At 39.5% G+C, this 27,742-nt stretch overlaps 1 protein-coding gene across 6 annotated transcripts in view; it reads left to right on the top strand.

Moving 5' to 3' along the window:
• PLEKHA5 (pleckstrin homology domain containing A5) overlaps positions 1–27,742 on the top strand; it is a 165,278-nt gene that overhangs the window by 104,555 nt on the left and 32,981 nt on the right. For 4 of the 6 annotated variants that reach the window (XM_053942711.1, XM_053942717.1, XM_053942712.1 and 1 more), the window contains exons 7-13: positions 1,556–1,628; positions 4,920–5,020; positions 5,950–6,065; positions 11,080–11,547; positions 17,254–17,722; positions 21,907–21,990; positions 24,604–24,723. In XM_053942711.1, the coding sequence (XP_053798686.1) occupies positions 1,556–1,628; positions 4,920–5,020; positions 5,950–6,065; positions 11,080–11,547; positions 17,254–17,722; positions 21,907–21,990; positions 24,604–24,723 (1,431 nt within the window). The remainder of the gene's footprint in view (positions 1–1,555; positions 1,629–4,919; positions 5,021–5,949; positions 6,066–11,079; positions 11,548–17,253; positions 17,723–21,906; positions 21,991–24,603; positions 24,724–27,742) is intronic. The other 2 variants (XM_053942718.1, XM_053942714.1) reach the window with 1 other exon arrangement.

The following is a 27,742-nucleotide window of genomic DNA, read 5'->3' on the forward strand; positions in this document are numbered from 1 at the left end:
AAACCCACCCCACAGTTTTTCATTAGAGAATCCCTCTTCTTCACAAAACCTGTTTACTACAAGAATATTGCTAATTCACACACACTTTTCTTCCTGGAACAGATTAACATATTTATTAAATCTGATTCTACCAGGATGTGTGTGCTGCAGTGCTTTGGCTTATTTACACTGCAGTAGTGGTGGCAGTCTTTCATTCTGAATTGTGTGGTGTAAATTGGTTATAAGCATAAAAGAAAATTAAATTGCTGTAGGAATAAACTTCATTTGGGAAGGAAATTTGCTCTAGGCATATGAGTGGTAGTAGAAGACAAAGTTCAACAGAGAGTTTCTTCAGAAAACAAAGGAGGATGTACCTGAAGTGTTACCTTCCTCTTTAAGAGAAAAAAGCTTTTTTTGTTGGCTTTTTAAAAACTGGTCAAACTGTAGATTGTAATCTCTAGCATGCCTGGAGAAAAGGAGGCTCAGAGAGGGCCTCCCTACTCTCCACAGCTGCCAAAGAGGAGACTGTAGTGCTGCTCTCTTCTCCCAGGCGACAAGACAAAAGGAAATAGCCTGGATAGGTCTTAGGTTGGATATTGGGAGAAAATTCTTCACCAGCAGGGTTGTCAAGCATTGGAACTGGCTGCCCAGGGAAGTGGTTGGGTCACCAACCCTGAAGGTGTAATTAGATGTGTTAATGTGGCCCTTGGGGACGTGGTTTAATGGTGGACTTGGCAGTGCTGCTAGCAGCTGGACTCGATGAGCTAAACGGCCTCTTCCAACCTCAGCGATTCCGTGGCTCCCTGTTCACCTCAGGATTCCTGGGTCACAGCCTTTGTTAGCACAGACAGCTCAGGATAAGAAGTCAAATACTTAAAACAGCCAAGAAATTGAGCTGGCAGCACACACAGCACAGTTGTGTGTTCAGTTTTTATCTTTTTTTTGCCAGGGTCGGGATTAAATGCACGAGAGGGTGTTTCTTGTTTGGACTCAGATGTTTATTAGTTCTTATCTCTGTCACAGTCTCACAAACCCTGAGTTCTGCAGCACTTCACTCTGACAAACTGAAAATGGAGCCCTGTCTCTCTCTCTACAAGGCCTTTTAAGGATAAACTGTCCAATTAAGAAATGACACCTCAATTATTTTCACTTTTAACCCGATAACCAACCACCCGTGCCTGCAATGGGGACTTTTTTATCCAATTACACAAAACCACCCAAACCCATGGAGAAGAAGGTGGAGAAGAAGGAGCAGCCTCTGCCTCAAAACCTCCATCTTGCTTTATATATATTAGTGTATTCTAAAACATTAAGCTCTAAGTTTTCCACCCTGTGGTGTTACACACTTCTGTTCAAACTCCACACCCACAATCCCAGTTCTGTCATTCCATTTTGGAAGCTTCTCCATGGCCTCAGGTCAATGCAGAGTTCTCCTGGGGGTCAGTGCCTGCCAGCACAGGAAGTCTGAAATTCTCAGCAGCCAGGGTTCCAGGAGCTGTGCAGTGCCTGGTTTGTGCTGGGAACCAGAGCTGTCCCCAGTGTGTGTTTTCTGACACGATCCCTGTGTTTCCTGCAGGACAGCACTGGAATGAAGCTGTGGAAGAAGCGCTGGTTTGTGCTCTCAGATCTGTGTCTCTTCTATTACAGAGGTAAGTTCAGCTCCTGAGAGCTTCCTTTGCTAATTTGGCTGGGAGCAGATACATTTTGACACACCACCCAAATGTAAGAAATAAGCTGCTGCTTTAGCTTAATGGATTAAAATGGTTGTGTAGCTGTCAATATCCAGGCCTGCAACTCTCATATTTTTTGTTGTTTTATTTCTTTGGTAATTACCAGTTTCACATAATTGCTTCCTGCCTGCCAGGCTGTGCTCAAAGTGCAAGCCCATTCACAGCCACCTCTGTTACTAAATTCTGGGTTGTAGTTTTTCTCACAGCTTCTGTTCTAGAAGCTAAGCATGTCAGGTTAAATCTGATTTTTATGTGAGTTAAGTAGCTGAAGTGGGGATAGGGAAGGATATAGTGCAGGGGAGCTGAAACTCTGCCTTTAGAATGATAAAAGAGGATATATCTGCCTTTGGGAGCTCTAATCAGTGTTCATGAATACTTATCAAATGGAACATTGTCCAATTCCGTATGAGTGGAAGTCTCTGCTGCATTTGGAACAAAAGAATCTGTTAGTAACCTCATGTAGCTAGATCTGACTTATTTTATGTGGGAATAAACAGCTGCTTCTCATTCTAGTCTAGTGATCCCTTCAGCACTGCAGAGTATGAGCTGTAGTGCTCCTCCAAAAGCAAATGGGACTTGTGCATAGGGAAAGTGGACAATCCTGAAATGGAGTGTGCAGACACTTCAGTTTAAAGGAGGCTGAGAGTGAGGAGGACTGTAGAGCATGGCGAAGCAGAGGAATGCAAACAGGCCCATCTGCAGCCTTAATGTGGGTGAAGGGCAACAAAGGGTTTCAGTTTGGGATGAAGCTTTGGAATTGGTAGCACTGGTGCTGATGCTGGTGATGGTGTTCTCTGAAAGTGCAGCACAGATCCGGTCAAAGACAAATCAGGTCTGAAGCATGAAAGCTCTGCTTGCAGCTGTTTAGTTAAAAAATTCTGAATTATTCAATTATGATCACTAGGCTTTGCTTCTCTACCCCAAGTGGGTCAAAATCAGGCTGAAATTCCAGTTGTGGAGGCATCAACTGACTGATACAGTTACACTGTGCTTACCTAAGTGGTCATTATATACTCGGTGCTTTTTGCAGGTTTATTTTAAACACCTCTTCAGGCTCTTTCTTCACAAAGTTGTAAAAAAAAAAAAAGTGCTATATTATTGCTGCCTTAAGAACAGATTAAGTTGATTTTAAGCACTGCACAGGAACTTTGTGAAAATAAAACAAAAAAAGCAATAAGCAAAACCAACAACAAATAAAATAAATATGGACAGCTCTGTAATCTTAGTTTTTATTTTCTATGTGTTATTCTGCCTAACATTCTGAAATACAAGCAGAATAATCTAAATTGTTTACATGCTAAATGTAGCTTTTAGCTATCACTCACTAGAAAGTAGTAAAAACTGTTAAACTGGAATTAAATGTGTGCAGTGATAGTCCAAAATGTATTAGAAGTGGCTGATAAAATATAAAAAGCTTTTACTCATGTTTCTGTTAATTCTGTCTCAGGTAGTGAAAAGATAGCAAAGGGAGGGTCATGCACTTGCTCAAACCACAGACCTGTTTGTGGTTGTGCAGTTGTGGTTGTTGGGTTTCTTTGGTTTTGTTAGTAAATCTTACTAAATTTCCAGAATTGTGTTACAGTGTTAGCAGCTGAAATCCAATTTATAGATGAAAAGAAAAATCGTGTCATAGTATTTATTTTCTCCCAGCTTAGAGAATGTTCTCTTTCTGTTCCCCCGAGGCATGAAGGACCATCCACTTTCATAATGGAAGGTTGTTGGCACAAATAAAAGTTCTTAGAATTGGACAGGAGATCTGCTGCTTTTCTTGTGTTCTGTTCATACACAGCACACAAGTAAAGATAACATGGGGCAGTGGGATGTGTAGGTAAAAGCAAACGTGATTGGGAACAGATTTTTAAAATCTGGAACTGGAATGTGGCAGTATGTCTTTAACAAAGACCAAAGTCCTCCAGACATGCAGCTGTTCAGTGGGACAAAAATGCTGAATGCTGTTATGTGGCACTAGTGGGGGATTTACTCAGTCATTAGTCAAAATATGATCTAGGAAATGAGAACTTTTCCCACAAACAGAAGTCCAAATGAAGTAAACCCCAGTATTTGCCCAATATGTGTTTGGGGACAGGGCACATTTTTTGTGTGTGGCTAGCAAGGAGTTAATATATGAAGGGAAGGTGGGATGGTTTCAGTCATATTTAAAGGTACTCTTGAGTTGCTGGAAGTAAATCCACTCCATTTCTTTCCTGCTTTACAGTAGGAATGAATTTATGCTCAGCTCTGCAATTTAAAGAACTATCCCAAAAAGCATAGTTTTTACATCTAATCTCTCATGTGATACTAAAATGGCTGGGCACAACCTTCCCCATATAAATAACTTAAATGAAGGTTTGGCTTTTCAAAATCCCAGAGTAAGTGAGAACCTGGAAAAGATTTTTAAGTCCTGGCATGCTTTTTAAGTGTATTTTAATTGTAATAGTGTTGATTTTTCATTGAAATTCTGCAATGCCTCTTTTCATCTTAATTTCATAGATTTATTGTGGGCACTGTCTTCAACTAAGAGAAGTGTTATGAGGGACAGTCTCTAAGAGAGTGATTGTGAATAGGAGTTCTGTACATGAAATACAATTAAGACAGACTTTATGAATTGCATCCAACTATTCCTTTATTAAAGTATAATTTGATTTAAAAGCTGGTTGTGGTTTTCAATTAAAATGTCAGTTTTTTATTATGATCTCTTGATCTAAAATTTTGTGTAAAACAAGGCTCTGGGAAAGGGGTATTTGTTATGGGGGAGAGCTTTTTTTTTACAAATTATCTGAAACGTGTGCATTCTTACAAATGGAATGTAATTGAGTGCAAACTCTTTGTGGGAATTATAATGATAATTCATAATTAAATATTATAATGGGGATTATGCAGCATAATATGCCTGAGATCAGAAGAGGAATGTGCACATTTTCTCTAAATTGCCAGCAGTCATAAGCAGTGTTTTCAACTACTTGTGTTGTCAGAGGTGTTTTTACTGAGCAGGCAGGAGATGTGTGCTATTCTGGTTCTTTGTCACGGAATCAGGGGCTTGACCTCCATCTGCTCCCCCAAGTTAGTCTGGATTTCTGGTTCTTGATGCTTTCTCCTCCGAGCTGAACTTCGTGGTCGTGCTCGTGTGTGGCTGAAAGAGTTCCATGAAGTGTCAGAATGCAAGTGCTGTGTGTCCAAAGGCCGTTTTCTAATCCCAGTGTGCATTCCCAGATGAGAAGGAAGAAGGAATCCTGGGGAGCATACTTCTGCCTAGTTTCCAGATATCTGTGCTGTCTGCTGAGGACCACATTAACCGCAAATACGCCTTTAAGGTGAGGGAATCAGCTTTTCCATTGGATTTTGTGTCTGAAAGCCTGGTCACAAAAACTCATTTTACAGAGCTGTCAGGTAAAAAAGGATTGGCAAACAGCTTTCTGAGGCTGATTTTTACATAATAGAGTAGCAAAAGTTTCAATATCAGTTTTTTATCCTGATACAGATATAGACATAATTACTAGAATGGGGAGATGGATGGGTGTCACTTAGTAGTAGTGTTTTCTTTTTTAGTTTGTGGATCTTAAATGCTGTGTGGTGCTTTAGAATTATAAACCAGCATCTGCAGCTGAACTTACCCTGCTAATGGAAGTTCATTCGTTATTTAATGCAAAGTATCTTTACACATAAATAAAAATAAGAATTTATTATCACTTAAATCACAGTATTACATGAATCACTCTTAGGAGTGTTTCATGACAATCTTAAATCACGGTATAAATTACTTTACTAAGCATTTTGTCCTGACTTCTTTTTATTGTTGTTTTTATGAGCTCCTTTGGGCACTTTGTTTGGTCTCCTAACCAAGACATCATTTATTTACTCTGGTAAGTACAAATTAGAACTTACTGTATCATTCAGACTGCCACAATCTATGCTAAAATCTTATTTATTAGAATTATATTAATCTAAATTAATGAATGCTCAATATAATTTTTAGTAGATTGAAGAAATTTAAGGGCTTTTTGTTTAATGTATTAATGAAGATGCAGCTGTGATTGAAAATTACGGGCAGTTATTTTGAAAATATGAATGCAGTGACTAAGAAACACTGTAGTGTTCCTTTTGGGTTTTTTCCTGAGCATATTACTTGAAAAAAAATCTTCTTAGATAAAGCATTAGAGTGAATATGCAGTAACAATATTTGCCTCTCTTCTTTTCCAGAATCTTACATTTTTATTGCAATGACCATGTCATTTCCAATCAGGCAGCTCATCCAAACATGAGGACCTATTATTTCTGCACAGATACAGGGAAGGAAATGGAGTTGTGGATGAAAGCCATGATAGATGCAGCACTTGTGCAAACAGAGCCTGTGAAAAGGTAGTGTGGGTTGACAAAACAGTGGGACAGTGTATTGCTTTCTCGTGTTTAGTTTGATTTGTTTAGTGAAAGACTGCTCCTTAAAATAGAATATAAATTGGCTGAAGTGATTTCTCCTTCTATTGAAGACCCCTTTCTAACTGGACAGCGTTGGATAAAATTTTGAAGTAGGAAAAATAATCTAAGTTCTGTTCTGAATATTGATTGTCAGGAGCTAGAAGGAAACAAATGAACTATCCCTTTAGCCAGTGGCATCAGAAGAAGTGCAGTGACAAATTCTATGTGCAGGCATGTTTGACTTCCCTGCCCTCCTGACTGAATAGCAACAGCAGCTCAACTGGTGGCAGCCTTCGGCGTAAACCTGTCATAATCCTCAAACTCACAGCTGGAGTTTCTGGCTAAATTAACCAGTTGTACCTGTGGGCAACCTGTGGGGAGCCATTCTTGTTCATCATTAAGCTGTCACCAAATTTATGCTTACCTGATCTGGAGCCTCACCTTCCTGTGCCCGTGTGTTGACAGTGAAAAGCAAATTATCACCGGAAGCTTTGTGCTCTCAGAGACCGAGCCCTGTCTGCTGCTGTCTCTCCAGTGAGAGTCATTTGCTCTCAGAATGTGCTCCCTGGGGTCAGCTCCATGGCATCTGCAATGGAAACCTCATCAATTGAAAGTTTAAAAGCTCCTCGTTATTGACAGCGCAGAAGTTATTGCTGATGGCTGCTGTCACTTGATCCACTCTGCTAGTTCCTGCTACCCTGGAGCTAAATAAAGTCAGCATCGCTGAGGAACTCTGTGTTTAAAAAAGTAACAGAAAAATCTCATGGACACGGGTACCAGAGAAGTTTGGTAGTAATAAACTTCATCTGAAAAATCGGGTTTGTATTGCAAACACAATGGTAATTTACACGTGGAGAAATTATTAAACCAAATCAAACCCACTTGACTTCAACCAAAAATCACATATCAGTTGTATAAACACTTTGTAGAGGAACGAAACTGAAGGGGGTCATTCTCAATCTTTTTCTGAACTGGTGAAATGACCTTCATTTGCTATTTATCTGCCTGGATATCACAGGCAGAACAGGCTTGCCAGCAGCCAAACAGTTGTCAGAAAAGCAACTTATATAACACCATCTTGTTGTTTTGATTCAGGCAAGGAACCTCAGAATGAAACAGAAGTAGATGTGACCTCTTTGAAAACTTTGTTGGTAGCCTTGAAATACTTACTTCAGAGAAAACAGATTTCAAGACCAAGTCTCAAAGAATTTCAAATCTGTTAGCTATAATAAGGAAGAAAACTCTTTAAGACATCTGTTTTCTAAAGAATCCATCTATTGGCTGTTTTTTAAGTTCTTAAAATGAAACATAGCAGGATATGGTCTTATGCAGAAGAAATACTGTTCCTTCTCTGTAAAAATCTGTTAAGTATTAAGTGTCTTATTACCTCATCTCTGAGTAACCTGAAGTTTGGCACAGATGGAGCTTAAGCATAAATGGTTTTGGTTCAGTCAAATTTGGCAGTGCTTTTGTTTCTGAGTTCTGGCTTTTTAGAGGTTCTGACATTGCACTGAATACAGTTTTCTAACAGACTAGATACTGCAATACAATAAATGAGTAATTAAGAATTTACTTCCTTAAATATTCATGTAAACTGATGTTGGGCCACTATTAATTGCCTGGTAATATAAAATGCCAAATGATAAATCAAGAGTTTTTTACAGTATAATTCTTTAAACCTAGAAATCAAGACACTTCACTGCTTATGGTACTCTGGAAATCAAGTCCAACAGTCTGTTAAACCAAATCTTTTAAGTAATTTTGGCACGTTTTTTGTGTCTATTTTTCTGGAGATGTGAGTTCCTTGGAGAGGATAAAGATAAAAGGAATATTTAAAACATTAAGTTGGTGGGAGGGAAGGGATGTTGCCAAGTTTTTCATAAACTACTCTTTTACTCTTATTTTCCACACATAGTTAGCCACGTAAACCACAAATGAGATACTGAAGTGAGAAAGTAAAAATGCACCCGTTTCTCTTAGAACTGGTCTTTATTTGCAACAGAAATATTCCCTTATGATGTTTAGCTGCAGGGAAGGACAAACAGTATTTGGCCCTATTGACTTAACTGTAATTACCCCTTTCTGAACAGTTTTGATTTTACCTAGATAGTACATTCAAGTTTAATAATGTCCTGAGAGACCTATTAAAATAATTAAACCAAGTACTTTATTTAGTGAGGAGCTATTGAAGCTTATGACTCAAAAATATGATCTCAAACACCCTCCCTGGCTGCTTGCCTGTGTTTTTAGACAGTAGTGTCCACCAACACACTGATTTACAGTTTACCCTAAGTGCTGATTCCCTGCTCTCCCAGGTTTGAGTGTCATCTTTCTGTCCTTCCACTGTCAGCTTGTGTGCTGCAGCCTTTGTTTCTCCTCAGTGATGCAGCATGCACTAAGAAAAGATTGCTTTTTTCCCTCCTGGTGTAGTTACTTTCCCTGAAGAGCATAAGCCAGGCTGCCAAAAAAGCACTTGTTAGCATAGAGACATCCACAGTGGGGGCTGACTGACGTCAGTGTGCTTGGAAAAGATGGCTTTTCCTTTTCAAATGCCTCTGCCTTGCTTTGTTAAATCACAGTCCTCGTGTCCATCTGATCACTAATCACATGCTCCCCCCCTCCAACCCTTTCAGCATTATTTCTTTCTATAAACCAGCATAAAATAGTACTTCTCCTGTAGTGCATATTGTACATATGATTCCCTTTTTGGTTGCAGAAATACAGAAATTGCATTCAGCATATGCTGAAAGACCCGTGTTCAATGCTCATTCTCTTCCTCTTCTCCCTATCCCATCCTCAAACAGCCTGCAAGCTTTGTTGAATATGTCTTTGAGAGCTAGCTATAAATATGGAGCCAAATATACATATGGATTTATGTTTCTTACATTTGTTTCTGATAATTTTTCCCCATATGGGTCCTCCAGTGTGGAAAGAGATCTCTTGCTCACTCAGAGTTGGCTGATTTGGTTTCACCAAGTTGAGAGAGCCCCGCAGGCTGTTGGAATGTCAGTCCTTCAGCCTCTACACCATCCCAGAGAGTGTAAAATGTCAATGTTTGGCTCTGTATAACCATAGGAATGAGGGCTACAGCTGCATGAGGCTGTATGGAATGAGGCTGCATGGAAGAACAGCTCTGTGATTTTGGGAGTTGCTGGTTTTTAATTAAAACACAGTGGAAAGTACTGTGAGAGTGTGAACTGAGCACAGTGCCAAGGCTTGACTTGGCCACATACATGATGAGTGTCCTAGACATGCCACTTCCCCTCTCCACCATGGATTTTCCACCTTTTCCTCTGCTCTGAAGCCTCCTGAGAAAGATTTACAATATGTTTTATATTCTATAATGGGGTAGGTGGTGCTTTTGAGACATGCTGCAAATATTAATGCTCAGGATTATTTGCAAGGTAGTCTTTGTATTAATTTGTAAACTCCAGAATGCTGGCTCAAAACTGAAATCTTAAAACCCTTTTTTTTTTACTTGATAATTGTGGGAAATGGAGCTTTTAATTCACATTCCTGTTGGGAAATTCCTTTGGTTTCTGGTAGAACACTGGGTAGTGCAGCTTCGAGGTAGGAGTGAGGAGGTGATCCTTTTCTTTTCCATAACCTTGAGAAGGAGCCTAGGCACAAATGTTTGGTTTTGGGAGTAATTTAAGATTTTGTGGGGGGAAAATAAATGGCTTTTTTTCACAATGGGGTAAGCAATAATGCTTACAGCTTTGTATGTGGTCAGTCTTCTTGTGCTCCTGGTAAGTTGTGTGTGTGATGGCCTTTTTACAGACACTTGAACTGGATGCAGTGATAAAGATAAATAATGCTTTTTTTTTTTTTTTTTAAGGATGCAAAACAAAACAAAAAGTTAATTCGACATCCTCTTAAAATAAAGTGTTGTTCTTAGTTTGGTTTTATACAGAGATGTAATCTTAAAAAATTATATCTCTTCCTCTTCTTTCCTCCCATACCAAAAAATGTAGAGCAAAACATTTTAAAGTGGTGGGGTTATTTTTCTAGTGAACTAAACCCAAAAGTCTGTTTTTGAGCTGGAATTGAAATTCAGGTCTTCCCAGTATGGCAAAAGATAGAGCCTCTTGACATTTTGAAATTTTAAAAAGAAGATCACTAATAGAACTGCACACATTGAGTACTTGTGTAAATACTGTAAAGCAGTAGCAATTCTAAAAATACCACTATTTTTGTGGTACAGTTCCTTAAGTCAGCAGCTATTTCCCCCCTTAAAATTAGAAAAAGCCACAGACATTTTCTGCAAAATGTGTGCCAGCCAAAGTGATAACACACCAGAGAAACCTAATTGATACCAGTGACCATGAAAAGTCATTTGCTTTCTTTAAAGGAGCTCATTATATGCTAAATTCAGCAGCATTGTGAATCACAAGCTGACTTTGAAAACCATCTGAATTTCAGCCTGTTGACATTTGGAAGCTGTAGCTCTTGGAGAGCCACTGAATATTTTTACCCTTTGCATTTTCAGCCTTCCAGGAGCTGAACATCCACTTTTTTCAGACTCTGGCTTTATTTCCTGTTGTGCACATGTTTTCTAGGGGGTTAATTGACTCTTGAATTTAAAAAAAAAAAAAAACACCTCATATTATAATTGTTTTTAAAAGAGCAAATAAAGAGAAAAGTGTAGAAGAAAACAACACTCACGCTTGCCAACCAGAAAAACCCTAAATCAACCAACCAAAAACCAAACCAATCAAGAACTACCACCAGTCCCCAAACAAAATTAAAAACAAAAGAAAACACCAAAACAACAGCAACAAAACCCCCCAACCTGTCCTTGATTATTGTGAAAATGTCCTGATTTTTTTCTCTCAAAGTCAAGGTATTGTTGCAAAATATACAGTCAGGGGCTCACTGAAATAACTTCCATTTTTTTTATCATTATTTGTAAGGAACATTTTTTTGGTATTATAGCTTGTCCTATGTTCCCTTCCAGAATAGAGAAGTTCACTGTTGAAAACACATCACCTCGAGAGGCAAATAACATTTCAAACCACCGGGTGCTAATTAAGCCAGAGGCACAAAACAACCAGAAAAACAAAGAAGTGAACAAAAACGAGGAGAAGAAAGCCTTGGAAGCTGAGAAATACGGGTTCCAGAAAGTCGGGCAAGATAAGCCATTAACAAAAATTAACAGTGTGAAGCTGAACCCTTTGGGATCCGAGTACAGGACTTTGCCCATAAGCACAATTCCAGGTGGGCACTTCAGGCCTGTCCATTTGAATGGCTCTGAGAGTAAATCCATGGGAGTTGTGCTGGCGGATGCCGGCGATGGGGCGCATCACAACGCGGTGCCGGCGCACGCCGAGTCCGAGCGGGTCATGCAGAGAACCAACTCCATGCTGCAGCTGGAGCAGTGGATTAAAATCCAGAGGGGGAAAGGACAGGAGGAGGAAACAAGAGGGTGAGTACTGGGTAATTTTTTTTTTAGCCTTTCTAGTAAATACTACTTGCATTTGTGCCCTGGTTAGTTTCTCTAGTTCTAGATCTATATTACATTATCGCATTCTTCATTCTCTGTAAGAAATGCCTGGGTGATTTCTCAGAATAGATGCATGAAAATTTCTTTTATTATAATTTGAATGATTATTAATAAACTAAAGTATATTAATAAATAAAAATGGCCATAAACCCTTTTTGGGTGTTAGGCATTTCCCTGTCCTAGCAGAGGGAGAAGGTGTCATCACCCATAGAAATTCTTTTTCCTCTTAAAATCTCTTCTTGAAATTGCCCTCCCTTCTGCATTTGAGGACTTCTCAGAACAGATGTGTGGAAGTTTCTTTTATTAGCATTTGAATTATTATTATTAATAAAGTATATTAATAACTCAATAAGTAAAAATGGCCATAAACTCTTCTTGGGTATTAGAAATTTCCCTGTCCTAGCAGGGAAAATGTGTCATCGCTCATAAAAATACTTTTTCCTCTTAAAATCTGTTCTTGAAATTGCCTTCTCTTCTGCAATTTTTGCTCACAAATTCTTGTAATAATATTTTATTTGAGATTCTCTAAAAAAAATATTCCTGGGAGCTTTTAAACTTTAAACCAGCTTTAAATGAAGAGAGGGAGAGAGAGAAGATTTACCTAAAAATAAGACACAGAATCTAACGTGATTCTTAAAGCTTCTCTTCTCATGAAATTAGCTATCAGCCAGTTATAATACTGAGCTCTAGTGCTTATTCATGAAGCTTTAAAACGATGTGTGAATGATTGACAATATTGGATGTCATGCCAATAGCAATTTCTCTGTCTGACAGGAGTGTAGCTTCCAGGCTGCCTTACAGACAAGCAGCTCCAGCAGGAAAATGCTAGAGGTTTTAAATATTACATTTGATAGGAAGTATGGAGATGCTATCACAGGAGATACTTTGAAGGGCTGGAAATTAAGCATTTTGTGTATAGATGGATGGCAGGGCAGAGCTTAAGATAAACCAAGTTCAGAAAATGTATTTCCCCCACAAATTTTGAGATATGTAGCTGGGGGCTTCTCAGGTTTTGCAAAATCTTGAAACATTTCCATGAACTTGGCTTCCACTTGCCAAGCTGAAGATTTCCTCACTGCTTTTAGCCCTTCATTACATATAAATTGGATTTGTTAATGTTTTGTTTCATGAAATGATCATCATAATTATTTTGATCAAGTTTGAACTTGCAGTACAGATAGGGACTTGCACACCCTGACATTTATCTTATTATTTAAACTTGCATAATGAGAACTCAGAAGGCTCTTTGATGCAGTTAATTGTTTTAATTGGACTTTAAAACTTGCAACCAACCAAACAGAAGAAACTAGAAATAGCTGTGCTATTTTTCAGTTGTGAACAAGTATAAAAACCCTAAAACTGATTTCATTGTGGGAATCAAAGAGAGGGAAGTGCTATTAACAATATGTTACTAATTACCAATATTTTATTCCCGAGTATAGGGAACACTTGTTTGCCTAGATAAGGGTGGCACTGATAACATAAATGCTTTCAAAAGCAGTTCTACATAAAAGTAGCAAACTGAAGGAGAATTTGCCTTGAGCTTTTTTTGCTTTGCATGGAAACAGCCTTGAATAATGATCCAAATTTCTAATGTATATAATGATGTCTTTTAAATGGGGCTACGTTTAAATTTAAAAATTTATTTTTGTTCAGGTTGCCAGTTTCTGGCTGGAGACAGGAATTTAAGTAGAATCAAAGTTGGTGAATGAGAGTAGAGAAAAGCTCTGGTTTATGTTAAAGCTTAAAGTTGGGGTGAGAGGATCCTAAGGCTGTTTAAGACCTGTAAAACTCATAACTGGAATTTTTGAAAAAAGTAGTCTTTACTTAATGGGAGAAAGTTGCTGACTGTCCACCAAGCTGCTTTCCAGTGCATCTGTATTGTTGTGTCTTCACTAGAGAAATCATAGAGGATGCAACTGAATATCTTTTGTATGTCAGACTCCAAAAAAACCTGGGACTAATGCTTAAATGTTAACAATGTTCAATTAAATGACACTATATAAAAGAAAAGAGGAGCTCTTAGTTGTCCTCTATATAGAATGAAAAAGGTTCACTATACAACTGCTAATTTTTTTAGAGGAAGAGGCTGACCCCTCAGTAGTTTGATTGCCCAAAAAAAGTAATGAGAATGACAGCAATGTAGATTTTAATTCTTGAAGTTGTTATCTGTTGTTTCCATGGATCCAGACATCTAGTTGGGCAAAAGCCACGTGAATAAACTGCTGCCTTAAGGAAGACATTCTACTTGATTATCATTCTATTGAATTTTGCACATGTCAGTTATGGAAAAAAATGTTTTTTTCACAAAAGTAGTACACTTGAGTGGTCTTTATCAAATGTGACAAAATATGGAGGGGTTGTTTGGTACTAAATGATGTTTTTTGTTGCTGCTAACCCAGGAGCCTGTCTCTCTGCCTTGCCTATATAAGATTCATCCAAAATAATAAATGCCTGCAGTAAAACACCAGGCTTCAATCTTCCACTGTGCCACCCTTTCTTGAATCTTACTTGGAAGTTCTGTATGTGGGGCCAGCTGGTATTTGTGTTCATTAGGATGAAGGGCCGTTCTCAGGTTTCAATCCGAGCATATTCACAGCTTTGCAGAGCTGAGCCCCTAAAGGCCGAGCAGCAAAGTAGCTTTCCCAATTTGTTGGTGAGAAAGACAGGTGTCTGCTAAGAAAGGCAGGAGCCTCCCTTGAAATGGAAATGTAAACCCCCTCCCTCTGAAATATTAGAGTTTTGAAATTAAGGGGTTCTCGGGCAAAGTTATGGGAATAGGAATAACAGTTCTTTATTAGGAAAATTAAGACAAATGCAATAGTACAAAAAAAAAAAAAAAAAAAAAAAAGCCACTGCCAGAGTGAGAACAGCCCTGACCCCCTGTGGGTCAGGGTGGTGGCAGCAGTGCCATTCCATGGGGGCTCAGCCCTCCTGCAGTGCCAGCTGTGCTTCTGCTGGAGCAGGATCCTGGACAAGGCTGGAGTTTTCCTCTGAAGCTCCAGGGCTGCTGGAGATGGGCCTGGGCTCCTCTGGGAATGCAGTGGGGCAGAAAGCTGCTCCTCTGGGAATGCAGTGGGGCAGAAAGCTGCTCCTCTGGGAATGCAGTGGGGCAGAAAGCTGCTCCTCTGGGAATGCAGTGGGGCAGAAAGCTGCTCCTCTGGGAACGCAGTGGGCAAAGGCTGCTGTGGTGTTCCCAGAATCTCAGATTGTATCCAGGTAGGAATGCTTGGCTCCTCCCCTGGGCACAGCATCTCCCCATGGGATGGAATTTTCTCAGCCATGCAGGGACACTCACTGGCCATGAACAGCAGAGATCTCCTGGAGGGAGGATTGGCTGTGGAAGGGATAAAGAAAACTGCCCAATGAACAGAGGATAACTGCCCCAGCTCTCACAGATGGCAAATAGGACACACACCCCCAGGCACACCTTTCATTTCCAACCTAAGACACCCAAACAGTCCAACTCAGACACCAGAACCACTGTTGCTACCCAAGAGTAGCCCTAGAGACAACCTCTCAAGGTGTCTGTAAACACATGTGGAAGACTCCTTCTCATATGGGAACACTTATAAGGAGCTATTTGTGATGGCAGCTGCAGAAATATTTTGCAACCTCAGACCCAACTGCAGCAGTCTCTCCTTGTGTGCAGAGCAGCTGGAAGCTGCAGTTCTGTCTGGAGCTGAGTTTCGGGTTTGACTGGAATGACATTTTTGCAAGTATCAACAGGACATTGGTGAATCTGTTTTAATTTTATCAAACTATGTAAAACAAGGCTTAATATTGAGGTGGTTGAGCTTTTTACAAATTTCATCCCTTACCAAATGAAGGTGGATTATATTATCTTTCTAAATGTTCCAGAACATAACTAATTGCATGCAGATTTTAAATTGATGTCTTCGCACAGTAAGACCTTCGGGCAGCTTTTTTGCAAGTTCAGGATATTTAAAGGTGCCCACAGGATTACACTGCCCATTTAATTAATAAAATGTGTGAGGAGCTTCAGTGAGTGAGGTGTGTCTTGCTACTAAATATATTCATGAAAATGTCAGGCCATACTGTACCTGCTATGGGGCATAGCTACAGTTCTATTTTGAAAGTTAGAAATGGAGCTCAAAAGTATCTTCTTTGGTTGGTTTTGAATATGGAGATGGACAAAAGCCTTATCATTAATGGTATGTTACTAAAGAAATTTGGAAGTATTTAAGCAGATTTGGCAACACAAGACTAGGAAGACTTGGAATCCCTTTTCCCTTTTTGTAATTTTTTTTTGTGAGAATGGGAAGCTGTCCAATACAAAGTGGGGATAATTCTTCGGTAATTCTTGAAAAGCTTCAGGAACTGTAGCAGATTTTGTATATAAAGCTCTTTATAGCAGTTTTTATCTTCAAAATGTTGCAGGTGATTGTAAATACTCAGCTTAACTATTTTCAGTGAATTTCCCCAATAGTTATTCCATAAAGATCTCACTTGCATAATGCTGGTTTACCTTGCCATTTGATCTACATAATTTCTTTAATGGTTTCTTTTGTGGCACTGAAGTAATTCATAAGCATCTCCAGGTTCTGGTTCTTCATGGTGCAGGGATTTTAGCTCGGATTAGTGTGGGGTGTAGCTGGAAGCTGCTGCCCTCTCATGGCTAAATCAGATCCAATTTGAGGCTGTTTTTGTTGTCTATATGCAAGCATCAATCATATGCATGCTCTGTAGCAAAAGGCTTTAAGAGGTGCTCATTTGCATTTTAGATAAGGGATGAATAAATCAATGTTTATGACCTAGATTTTGTCCTCTGAAAAAAAGGAACAAGAAGTGCTGTGTCATACTTAGGCATGCATCAATCCTTGGTATAGAAAATTTTGTATTTCCACTAGTGCTGAAAGTTACTAAATGACTGTAGAACTCCAGACTTTTAATGGGGAAAAAAAATAAGGAAATAAGCCTTTGAATTCGTATCCGAGTTGAAAAGCAATAAAATATTATTGTTTAACAAAGACGTGTATTGCTCTTTGTTTCACTTGAATGGCTGATACGGAATGGCTTGTCCTTGACAATTGCAAAATGTAATTTCTTCAGACAATTATAGCAGTTTTCCCATGGAATGCTGTTAACATAATCTTTTTTTTTTTTAATGTCCATAGTCATTGCTCAAGATTTTCTTAGGGAAACAGGATTTTTTTTTTCACTTTTGAAAAAAACAGACATTTCAAATGGAAATATGGAAAGCATGTGGAAACCATGTAGAACTTAAAAAGTTTAAAAACTTGCACCTATCCAGCATATAGATGAGTTCCAAGATTTGATCAGAACTTGAAATCAAGTTTGCCAGTCTAGTAGGGTACTAGATTATCATTAATGATATTTAGTAGGGTACTAGACTGGCAAACTGGCAGAAAGATGAAATATGGATTATATCAGCAAGAGCTAATCAGAAAGGATCCACTTTTAGCTGCTACAGTGCGTTCATTCAGCATCATTGATTCTTGAACTGTTGAATTTCTTGGGCGTTTTTTAAGTGGCATTCGAAGTATTAATTTAAAAAGGTGAGAGCTGGATAAACCCAACCCACAAGTGAACAACTTCCTGTTGCCTTATAATACGGATGCTAACAAAAGGAAACTTGTGTTCCAGCATAATCTCCTACCAGACGCTGCCGAGGAACATGCCAAGCCACCGAGCTCAGGTGCTGCCCCGCTACCCAGAGGGGTACAGGACGCTGCCAAGGAACAGCAAGACACGTCCAGAAAGCCTCTGCGGCGTCGCTCCCTCGGCGTACGACAGAGCCGCGGGACCCGCCAGCGCCGAGGACAAGCGGCGCTCCATGCGCGACGACACGATGTGGCAGCTCTACGAGTGGCAGCAGCGCCAGTTCTACAGCAAGCAGGCCACTCTCAGCAGGCACGGCACCCTGAGCAGCCCGAAAACCATGATCAACATCTCCGATCAGACCATGCACTCCATTCCCACGTCGCCCTCGCACGGCTCCATCGCCGGTTTCCAGGGATACTCGCCGCAGCGGGCGTACCGCTCGGAGGTGTCGTCGCCGGTGCAGAGGGGAGATGTAACCATCGACCGCAGGCACAGGACACACCACACAAAGGTAAAAAAAAAAAAAAAAACCAGCTTCATTGAATAGTTAAAACTCTGGTGTACAGGGCTCTTGAGTGGAATGTATCTGATCACTGGAAAACTCGTGTTGCAGCGGAGTATATTTTACTATAACGGATGTTGTTAACATCACTACTGTTGTTCCTTTAGTCACTACTTAGTGCCTCTGCAGTCTGTAGCATAAGTTCTCCATACTCTAAAAGACATATTTAGAAGAAATAGAAAGATCTGGGGAAGGTCATTTCAGTACGTGTGCTCTTGGTCACTATTTAAATCAAGTTTAAAATGAGCTTCCCGCTCAATCAATTTCTGCCAGATGAGGACCAAAAATTGTAGGGACATGCAGCAGCCCAGTGTTTTTGTGGAGAAAGGTTTGGTTTTAAAAAGGGCAGAAAAATCTAAGGGTAGTAAAAAATGTATTTTTTTTTAAACACTCGATGATGAAAACATGTCCTGATATTACTGCCCATGATAATGTGTTTCCTCTAAAAAAATGAGTCAATAGGCAAATTATTCAGAATACCTTATGCATATACAGAAATCTAGCTCCTTTCTAGCACCTAGAAGACTCAAAATCTCAGGTTTCTTTACAGATGCTGCTTTCTGTCCTTCAGCAACAAGTTTTGCTGCCTTGGGTTCCAGCAGCAAATCAAGTGTATTGTTCCTTTTTATGCCTTGGAGCTCTATGGGGGATCACTGTCTAAATGCACACAGCCTTAGTGCTTGATCACTGAGAGGGAGACATGAAGAATTGTAAACCTGGGGGCCATATGTGCCCCTCTGCTACATCCAGCATGCTTGTGTTACCAGGGGTTATAATAGATTGGAAATAATTAAATAAAATTACTCCTTCATTTGGATGTAAAATGCTCCTGAGCATTTTTCTAAAAACTTTATCCTTGGATGTTTTTTTTTGATGCAGGGAAAGAACAAAATCTGTAATTACAACTTAAAGCAATTTAAACAACTTTAGAGTTGATTATCAGGTGTTGGATTTTAAAGTTTTTAGATCCCTAGCACCAAAGGAGTAGTTTTGATTTGGCATCCTTTATGTCTCAACTGCTCTGGAAATTTAGTTATCAATGCTTCTCAAATATCTGAGAAATATCACTGGGGTCAGTGCTGCAGAGCGTGTATGACTTGTCCTGTCAGCCATGTTTTGCTTCCTGATGTTTTTGTTCCTTGTTGAGCACTTTATGCTAGCATTTCATTTAGTATTGAGTATCTTTAATACAAACCTCCTGTTTCCCTTGAGTTTTTTCATGCTGTTTGGTTTGTATGTAATTACTTACACAACCAGCTTTTGCCACTAACGTTAAAAGCACCCCTGTCTTTAAGAGGTGGGCAATTAGAAGGCTGATTACTTGAAATCAGTAGAGTAAATTTAACATCTGAACTCCATCTACATAGAGATCTTAGGTTTTTCAGTGGCTTTCAATGGTTGGCTTTCTATTTTTAGACCCCTCTATGACAGTGATTTGAAAATGCCACGCTGTGTCTCTCCAGAGCTCAGTCCCACCTATGCACATTAAGCACTATCCCAAGTTGAGAGGTGGGATGGATTTTCCTTTCCAGGAAAATGTATAGCTGTATAGCCAGGGCTATACATGTATATTTCCAGGGCTGTATAGCCAATATTTGTCATACACATTGCTGCACATCTGCATAGATAGCCATCCAAACAGAAAGTTCTAGAAATTATCCAATAGTCTGTAATTCTTCTATCATGAGAAGTTAAAGCAGTGTTCTCATAATATGTTGTTATAGGCTGGAGCATCTAACCTACAAGAAGGTCAATTTTTGTGGCAAATATATTTTTCTCCATGTGCTGCAAGACTGTAATCTTATCATCCCAGGCTGGACTCTCACATTTGCAGAATTCCTGTTAGCATTTGCTACCTTTTAAGCCATTTCCTTTTTTAAACGTGTTCACAAGTGATGAGTTAGAAAGAATGTCTGGAGGAGGACATAAAACAACTCAAATACTCTTTATTGTGTATAAGACAGAAAGGAGACTAATGTCCACTTAGCTAAAATCAAATGGTTAGAGAACAAGGCTGAACTTGCAGGAGTTGCCTCATGTGTTGGAACTGGAAAGATGAAGAAAGTCCTTTTAGTCATCCAGCAATTTTGCAGGAAAGTGGACACTTACTTTGAAGAAAAGGCTACTAAAGAAAGTTAAAGCCCCACAGGAGGAAAGAAGGATGCTTTTATGAGTGGTACTAGAGGTCTCTTCCAGCAGAGAGTCGAGGAGCCCAAGCCATGTGTGCATTTATCCAAGCATCCTCCTCAAGCTGGGGCTGTGTGGCCATGTCCTGGTTTGAAAGCTAAACCAGTGAGAGATTCCAAGTCAGAAATACAATTTATTAGGAAAAGGGAAAAAGAAAAGAAAATCCATGCAATAATACAGAAGAAAAACCACTGACAGAGTCAGAACACAGCCTGACACCCTTTTGGTCAGGGTAGCAGTCCAAATCGGAGTGGCTGCAGCCCTCCTGGAGTGGCAGATGTGGTTCTGTGGGAGCAGGGGTCCTGTAGAAGGGTGTAGTCCTCCTTTGAAGATCCAGTGGAAAACCCAGGTGTTTCTCTTGGGAATCCAGTGGGAAAGGCTGAGTCTGGTGTCCCAAAGACCCAGATTATATCCAGGTGGGAATGCTTGGCTCCTCCCCCTGGGCAGAGCATCTCACAGTGGGATGTTCTAGTTCTTATCAGTCATGCAGTGACACTCAGTAGCCCATTATCAGCTGATGTCTCCCTGGAGGGAGAATTGGTTGTGAAAGAGATAAGGAAAATCTGCCCACTTAACAGAAGACAACTGCCATACAGCTGGCAAATTGATACATCTTATTTGCAGTCTGGGACTGGACACCATGCTCAGGACAAGCTGCATTTTCTGCCTAAGTCAGGTTGCTCTGGCAGGCAGAGGATGCTCAAGCTGAGCTGCTTCCCGAGAGAAAAGGATCCAGAAAGAAGAGCTGGGTTTTGGTTTTGTTCTGCTGATCCTTTCTCGCCTCAAAGGATGAGGCAAGGATGTATTGCAAGACCTGGCAAACATAAAACAATTGTGTTCACATCCCATTTGCATGAATCCCCTTGTGTGTGACTATTTCAGTTTGAGAAGTCAATGAAGGCAATGAATGGTTTGAAAAGGCAGAATGAGAACATCATGAGCAGATGCCAAAACTTTCTCTTTTTTACATCACATGGTTTTGAACTGAGTGCTTGTATATGTTTAAAAGGCATTGCCTAGTCCAAAGTAGTCACCCTGCAGCTTAAAAATTTCCTTTCCTATTTCTTTTTATGTCAGCTAGTCTTCTGTCCTGTGGTGTGTCTTTCCTTACTATTCCAAGACCTTCCCTATTATTCTTGAAATATAAATGGCATCTGCAGCCCCAAGAATTCTGCACTACACCCACTGAATTTACTTTATCTAGCAATCTGCCCCTAATATTTTGAGAGTACAGCAAGACAGAAAAAGACTACCTCCCCAAATTGCTGTTGTTCAGCTGTCCTTAAATGAACTGTGTCATATGAGTTCCCTTTGGAACACTGATAAAGGAAATAAGTCCTCAATTTTTTTTTTTTAATCACAAATCATTGTAGATGTACTTTCCTAAGGTATCTTGCCGTGGCTGTGGACCTTTTTGTGCTAAAACTGTCTGTTGTTTTCCAGGCTTCCTTTAAAATTGCTACAAAACATTTCATATTTGGGAATGTTTAATATTTTCCAATGTTCTTAGCTAATGTTTACATTTATTGAACATACATTTAAGTGATAATATTACACATTTAAGTGATAAACATCCACTCTGGGGAATATTACTGGTTATATTGCTTGTGCTTTGGAAATGGAACTGCAGTGGCAGTCTCTTGGTGTATTGTCAGAAATAAATGTGATTTGTGGGTAGACCTTGCTCATGGTCAGCACTCTGTCAGTAGCAACAATAATGAGGGAGAACTGTTAATTAAATGAAATATGAAATTCGGGGTATTTCTAGAATTTAGAGATAGACTGCTTCAGTAACCTAGGTAGGAGATCAGCAGGGAGCATGACTGGCACAAAGCATAGCAAATTTTCATGAGGGGGAAGTTGGCTTGACTTTTTGTGTTAGCATTTAAAGTTTTCAAGTCTTTAGAAATAACTGTGGGTCACACTGTGCTATTTTTTTTGTACAGCATGTCTTTGTGCCTGACAGAAGGTCGATGCCAGCAGGTCTGAGTTTACAGCCTGTTACTTCTCAGAGCCTCCAAGGCAAAACAGTGAGTTGGATTTTTATTTGGTACATCAGGGGTTTTTTGAGAATAATCCTTTAAGTATGAAGAGGCAACATTGAAAATTTATTCTAGTTAAAGCTTGCTTTAAATGTAACCTTTATTTAAATTATCAGGGAAAGAAGTGCTCTGTGATTCCACAGAATTCTAAGAATATTGTGTAGCTGCTGAGTCAAGGTTTTCTTTGGGAAATACAGATTTACTATTTTTTTAATCATTGTTGATACATTGCTGAAATTCCTGGGAGAGGGTAGACTACATCACAGAACACTTATTTCTCCATTAATTATTTAGAAAATCCTAGAAGTAAAGTTTGGCTTATTTGGAAATGTAAAAGAGCATTTTGTAAAAGGATGTCCTTTCTGACACCGTACTGTGGTAGAGCTGAAATTCTCATTGAAGATATTTCATCAAAGTGATGTTGATGAATGCTCTCCAGTTTCCTAATTGCAACATGACTCTCAGCCAAAAAATTGCCCTAAATTTATGTCACTTCTTTACCAGTTTTTGTCTCCTTTTTTTTGTCATCTCTCTGTCCACCCGAAAATACTGATTTAAGAGAGCTATGAATTAAAAAAACAGATTTTTTTTTTTTTTTTTTGGGATCATAATGTGGGCAGCCAGTCCTTCCACTGCCTCGAGCCCTGTTTCCTGCAGTTCCCAGCACAGGTTTCTGGCACCTTCAGTGATTTCTGTGGGTTGGCCTTTGGCAGCTGGAGCCTTCCAGACATTTCTTGGGATCTGTGGCCCCCTCAGCTCTGCTGGGACAAGCAGGTCCAAGAAACCAACCAGAAATCCTGCCCACAGCAGGACAGTGCAGGGGCCAGAGGAGGAAACCTGTAGGTAGCCCTGAGAAAAGTTGGTGTTATGGTTGTTGCAAGAGTCCCAAGACCTGCATCAAGTGCACAGCACCTGCAGCAACTTTCCGAACGTCTAGAGAGGAGTAGGAGTTCTGTTCTAAGGGCTCCTCTATGGAGAAAAAGTTTGGGTTGGAGTGCCATGAAATAAGTTACTCCTAATGCACTAAAACTGGCCTTTTTCAGGATATACCAAAAGAAGTTTTGATCTTGAAAAAGTGGATCATTGCTCCTTTTGCTTGAAGATGCTGCTTTTTGTTCTCGTATTCGTAAAAATGAGGCTTCTTGTGCTTTGAGTGGATGTTACTTTCCAGACTGAGAGCACTGTTGCCTATTTTTGGAGAGAACTCCAAAATGTCTCGTATGGCAGCCTAGATTCTTACACTTACTCTCTGGAATTAACTATTTTAAATCCAGGTATTGAAGGAGAGCTGTAAGAAGGAAAACTGCCATTAGACAATTTGGGTTTGGTGTTGGTTTCCCTCAAAAAGCAAATGGTTTTGCCAGCTGAAGCTATGTGGAAATCCCTTGCTCCCTCTTGTGGGCTCCTCTGTTCTGAACTCACAGAGGTGCTGGTGCCATGCTGTTTCTCGGGGATTTTTCCTCTTTATTCTGAGAAACTGGTATTCACTTTCAGCATTTTTAATGTGTGGTTCTCCAGAGCTCTTTACTTCTTTGCTTTGGGGAAGTTCTGTGGCTGTGGGAGAGGGCAAGCAGGAGTTTAGGAGCTTTTTGTGTTTGGGCTTTGTTTAACTCACAGGGCTTGTGAGAAAATCAAAACACTCGATGAATATTTAACCTCTTGTAAGGCTGACTTCTGGAGAAGTGTAAGAAACAGAAGCAAACAGGAACATAACAAAAATACTTGTGATGCTCAGTGGTTTGTTTTCTTTGGAGTATTGCCCTGATCTGTGTGGAATTACCTGACAAATACCCATTTGAGTTGGACTTTATTTCCATAATACGTATAATCTTAATTAAATCTATATGGAAATCTATAATTTCCATAATATGTATAATCTACATACAATCTTAAATTATATTCTTCATCCCCTCCTAAGGCTGAATAATACAGCTTAGTCATAAAAGTAAAGCAATAAAATAACTGGAGGCCTCAGACCTGTGAAAGGTGGGATGGAAAATTATTTTTGTCATGCTTGTGCAGATTTCTTTTGTGAAAGGTGATTATTTCTGAGGTAGTTCAGTAAACGTGGGATTGTCATCATTTTTCCCTCTCAATTTTGACACATACATTTGAAGAATTATTTTAGATAATTATTTGAAGAATTATTTTTAAAGCTGCGTTTTCTTGAGGGCATGTTTTGATTCTTTCACCCGGCTCAAATGGCTGCCCACATACAGGTAACGACATCCCAAGGGCTGGAATTGTCTCCCCCTGACTTAATTCAATATCATCAATTTGATGTGCATGTCGGGAAGATGCACAGACTTTGCCCTGCCACATCCTCAGTTATTTTTGTCCTCAGTACAGACTGTTTGACTTTTATGGCATTTCCTGGTCTGAGCAGTCAAAAGCTAACCCTTCATTTTATATTTGGAGGTGTTCACTTGGGGAAAATGGTGTCTCTTGTGTTGCATCACTGCCAGAGTTTCCGTAAGGCGCTCCGAAGGTGCACCTTGCTTTACTTTAGTTATAAGGCATGCCTGATTTCACTGAGGTGTTGTTTGGGGTACCAATTAACCTTTTCTCTGCTCTTTGGCTTCTCACGCCGCACTCCTTCAGCCGGAGGAGCTGACGCTGCTGCTCATAAAGCTGAGACGGCAGCAGGCGGAGCTGAGTAGTATCCGGGAGCACACACTAGCACAGCTCATGCAGCTAAAGCTTGAGGCCAGCAGCCCAAAGGTCAGCCACCCAGCGATGTGTGTCATGCTCCATCCTCACTAACCCTCAGTCATTCATTAACCCGAGTTTGCTTTGCAATAAATTCCCTGGCTCCTGTAGGACGGAGTGGCGCTAATCCTTTGTGCGCGCGGCGCTACTGCTATCAACCCTTTGAGGCTTTAGCCGAGTCAAATTTACCTGGGAATACTCTGAAGTGTGTTGTAGCTCACTGGAGTTCTGGGCTAAACAGACAGATGGGGGATACGAGCATCAGAAAGCCACCCCAGATTTAAATGGAGTGGTTTTAATCTGTTGTTTTGTATTGCAAACAAAATCAGTCGTGATAGATTGAGATTAATCTGCTGTTTACACAGCCTCCTATCTCATGCCATCTTATTTGTGATCCGTCTGTGAAAAGCAGGACGTGTTTAAAACGTGGATTTATCAAAGGGTTCATAGTTGCCTGTGTAGTGGACATTTACTTAAGCTTACTTATGTGTTTTATGTGTAAACCAGAATGAAATGTAGTGGTTCATGGTCTGATTTGTAGCAAACTTTCATCATTTCTGTTTCAGGCTCGAAATTTATTAACAGTTCACCAAAAAAAGGCAGTTAAAAACAGCATTATATTTCTCCATAAAACAGAACTGTCTATCACTGTCTAGTTTACATCCTTTAAAGCTCTTTTCATGAATTCTGCACCTTCTGTCCCTTTCCTTTTCCCCTCTGACTGCTGCCTTCTAGAATGAGATTCTTTCACATCACCTTCAAAGGAATGCCATATATTTGGATCACCAGGTGGGATTTGCAATTTACTTGTGCATTTATATTTCGTAATGCTTTTGGCCTGCTCCTGTCAAAGCTGGAAATATTTGGGAAGAAGGATTTTCAGTGCTTTTTGTGAAGTTGGATGATGCCCATAGCATAGAATATCTCAGTTGATCACAAATTTGAGCTCTTATGGGGGAAAAAGAATCCCTCAATTTAAAATTTGTCAGAAAACAGTAGCCAGTCACCAATTCATTTTTCTGTTCTAAATATATTCCTAATTTCCTTTTCATAATAACACTAACTGTAGCATTTTACCTTCTTTAACCAGTCCTAATGTGTTTCCAAGCTCATATGACACACATGCGATTTATAAAAAATGGGTACTTCTAAGAATTTCAGTTTTTGAAATTAAAAAGAGTTAGCTGTTTCTACAGGACATTAAATGAAGAGGAGGTCAAAGATGAAGGAATATTTTAAACAAATCATAACATGTCTCCTTTTCTCATTATTCTCAGTTCATTCTGAATGATTTATATAAGAATAAGATTTTAATTCTTTCCAATTTCTGGTATCTCGTGGAGTGAGGGTACAGTTCTTCACTAACATAATTGACTGCCAAGTGAAGAATTGCAATATCACATACCTCTCTTTCTGGCCTTGCTGCATGACCAAATGGGATTTCTGTACAAGTTGAGTTTGAGCAGTTTTGAAGTGGATTTTTTTTTTTTTTTTGCTAGCATTTATAAAAGACAGTCATAAGTGCTTAGACCTAAAATAAGCAACTGGATGACCATTGGTTAAAAATAGAAAAAATCGCTTTTTGTAAGAATCTTTTATAGTTATTACGTGTTTTATTGAAACTTTTGAGCCTTACAGTTAAAACCAACTGTTAAAACTTTTATATTCTATATTTTCCTCTACTGGGGTTTCAGTGAGTTTTTGAAAACCCCAGCTGTGCACACAGTACACGCTCTCACATGGGCTTGGCTCACCCAGTGACTTTATTTTCCTATTACCTCTTGAAAACGGGGTGGGAATTGTGACCAATTCAGTTTGTTGGCAATGCATTTCTAAACATCTCTGTATTGTTTTATTTAAGGGGCTGCAGCAGGTCCAAAACAGTAGGGACATACTGCTTGCTAAATTAGACCAAAATATTTCATCCAACTCAAATATTTCCAGTCTGTAATGTTTTGGAATTAGGGAGTGATTCTGTCTTCAACAGTGTAATTCATTGTCAAGAAAGGACAACAGTCGATGTGAAGTGTTAAATTGTTGTTAGTGCTTGGTTAGCCAAGCTTGTGAGTCTGATGGGCAGGATTAAATGGGGGGAATTGTCTATGTACAAGATGCAAAACTGTAAAAATTATTTTCCTTTCGCTTGCACCAGATAAAATTTAGAAATGGGATGTGGTAAGCATTAATTTAGGAAAGCATGTAAGTCTTATAGTTGTGCCATACCAGAATGAAAGGAATCACTACAACTTAGAAATGCAGTCTAAAATCTGTTACCTTAATCACAAAATCATGGAAGAGCAGGTTGGAATACTCATTTCTCTTGTTTTATAATACTGTAATCTACCTGTAGGAAATAAATCTCCCTGGAAGTCTTTCTGCTTTGAGTACCACTGCTTCTAGGGGTGGTATCACATTTATAGCTCTTCGTTATTTGCCAAATATCAATTTCCCTTTATGTTAAAAGCATAAAAAAAATCGAAATTTCTTTCAGTGTAATTGAGGCCTTTCCTCCTTGTTACCAGCATCTGTAACCTGCATAATCACTTACCCTCTCTGGATTTTAAATGTCCTGTGTACTTAAATTAGACATTTCCACTTGTATTTAATCTCTGCAAATAGTGTCAGAACCTACTTGGCTTACAGCACAGGGTGGGACTCCAGTCCCTGTATCCTCAACTCTCACCTTCTTGGTCACAAAGAGCTCAGTACTGTACACAACAATAAATAGTAAGTTTGTTACAGGGTTGCACAGGTGACTTTTCAGGCAGACTAAAATTCACCTGTAGGGAAGGTAGCTCATATTCTGTTGCAGTAAGCTGGCTGCTGATCAGGTGGTTTTCTTGTCAAGAATATTCAATCACCTTTTAGCAATCAAGCTTTGTTTTTGTACTGCTGTTTCCTCTGGCCATGGCTCGGAAATTCTCACGTTACACTTGCTGATGGTTTTGTATTACGCTTTCAGAATTTTTGTTGTTGTTGTTGGCGTTCAGAGGGAGAGAGGGGGGGGAAAAAAGCCTGAAAAGACTTGGCA

Source organism: Vidua chalybeata, chromosome 5 (assembly GCF_026979565.1).
Source record: "Vidua chalybeata isolate OUT-0048 chromosome 5, bVidCha1 merged haplotype, whole genome shotgun sequence".
NCBI classification, from domain to species: domain Eukaryota; kingdom Metazoa; phylum Chordata; class Aves; order Passeriformes; family Viduidae; genus Vidua; species Vidua chalybeata.